Source organism: Octodon degus, unplaced genomic scaffold (assembly GCF_000260255.1).
Source record: "Octodon degus isolate 3935 unplaced genomic scaffold, OctDeg1.0 scaffold00013, whole genome shotgun sequence".
NCBI lineage: Eukaryota > Metazoa > Chordata > Mammalia > Rodentia > Octodontidae > Octodon > Octodon degus.
Window position 1 is genome coordinate 1,247,314 of NW_004524589.1, and position 1,930 is coordinate 1,249,243.

Below are 1,930 nucleotides of genomic sequence, written 5' to 3' on the forward strand. Positions count from 1 at the left end.
CCCCCCCCCCCCCCGCCTTAATTCAGGGTCTCACTGTGTAGTCCAGGCTGGCTTTGCTTTGAACCCTATAACTAGCCCAGTAGCACAGGATGGTCTCAAACTTGGAATTCTGCCTTCACCGCCAGAATAATGGAATTTTAAGCTCCATATTTCATTTCTTCAGTTGTGCAGAAATTACGTTATGTTTGTTCTTCACGAACATGTGATACTGAAGACCTTTTAAAAGATGAGTGAGGTGCTGGGGAGATAGCTCAGTAGAATAAGCGCTTGCCTGGCAAGCCCAAAGGCCTGAGTTCAATCCCCAGTTCTGCCGAAAAGTAAAATAAAAATAAAAGATCAAATCCTTAACTTCCAGAAGTGCCATGTGCTCTGCAGAATAGTACTTTGATACCACATAAAAGCTCCATGTGATTTTTTGGTACTTTAGAGATTCTATGAGTTGCTGACTAAATTTCTGTGGTTTGCAACTTCAAATTCTCAGTAACCTATTTAATAAGGCCTTCCTGGGATTTGAAGTGAAAAGAATGAAGTGTGTTGTTAACCTGAAGGCAAGCCAGACCAGGAAGGTCATAGCAGTCTTCCCTTTGAAGGCAGACTGTCTCTGGAAGGCTGATTATTTATTACAAACCATTTGTAGACAAGTCCAGAGTCCGAACCACGGGCCCCGTTCATTAGTTTGCAGAGGGAAATGTTACTGCCAAATAAAACTGTGTCATGACTTAAGTTGTTTTCCTACAACTTTTTTGCACAGTAAAGACTTAATACCTACCATCAGGGCTGGGGAGATGGCTCAGTGGCTCAGTGGAAGAAGCACTTCCCTGGCAAGTGCAAGGGCCTAAGTTCAGTCCCTGGTTCCACCAAAAAAAAAAAAAAAGAATTAAATGTACATATAAACATAAAACCTATTATCTAAGTAGTTGTGACAAAATGTGTCCTGGTGTCATTCTAATTATACTTTAAGTGTATTTTTTTTAAGTGTATTTTAGTAATGGTTCTCTCAAAGATATATTTTTAATGCTAAAAGACTTCCTTATTGAGATTTTGGATAAGCCATAGGGACCTTGGGTTGGCGAGAATGTGATGAAACAAATGCACATAACATTGTTGCTCAATAAACAACTGTTTCATACTTAACTGCAAAAACATTTTAAGTTGAAGATACCTTCTATTCCAAGATACTGGAGAAAGAACATTGTTACTATACTTGTCTAACCATGTGGTTGAATTTTGAAGGCATTCTCTGTTGACCTGGGAGGTGAGGGATGGGGCGTTAAAATAAAAATGATTATTATGAATGAGAATGGTGAGAGAAACCTAACATTTTCATGTCTGCCTTTTCATACAGGGTGACATATGTGATGCTCATTTTGTGAGACAGCTTTTTGAAAAAGAGAAAATCAATATAGTGCTACATTTTGCTGCACAAACCCATGTAGGTAAGCACCCAGAACATTAATGTATTATCCTGTGTGTTTTTAAACATTTTAGAAATGGCCAAAACTAAGCTATCATGTTAGGGATAAATATATAAACAGCAGAACTGTAGAGGAAAGCAAGGGAAATCCTCATTTTAAACCAGGCAGCAGGCAGTGGCAGAACTACCCCTGCCGGGCATTAAGCAACTTCCTGTCTTTTATTTGGGTGACAGCTGCATGGGTGCTCTCTTTATTTTTTTAGCTGTACTTGCAGATTCTTCTAAATGTATGTTCCATATCATACTAAAAATGGTAGATTAATTATTAGAAACTACCGTAAATATATAAAATGGTAGAGATAATAAAATGTTCACTGTGTGCCCAACACCCAGTTTAAGAAAAACAGTGCATGGGGCTGGCGAGATGGCTCAGTGGTCTAAAGCACCTACTTGGAACAAGCTTGGCAAAGTACAGGGACCGCGGTTCGATCCCCCAGCACCACATGCCAGCCAGCC

General features: G+C 39.6%; 1 protein-coding gene across 3 annotated transcripts in view; it reads left to right on the forward strand.

Annotated features, from left to right (window-relative positions):
• The window catches only part of Tgds (TDP-glucose 4,6-dehydratase), an 18,684-nt gene that overhangs the window by 3,514 nt on the left and 13,240 nt on the right, over positions 1–1,930 (forward strand). For all 3 annotated transcript variants that reach the window (XM_004626255.2, XM_023709639.1, XM_023709640.1), the window contains exon 4: positions 1,346–1,436. In XM_004626255.2, the coding sequence (XP_004626312.1) occupies positions 1,346–1,436 (91 nt within the window). The remainder of the gene's footprint in view (positions 1–1,345; positions 1,437–1,930) is intronic.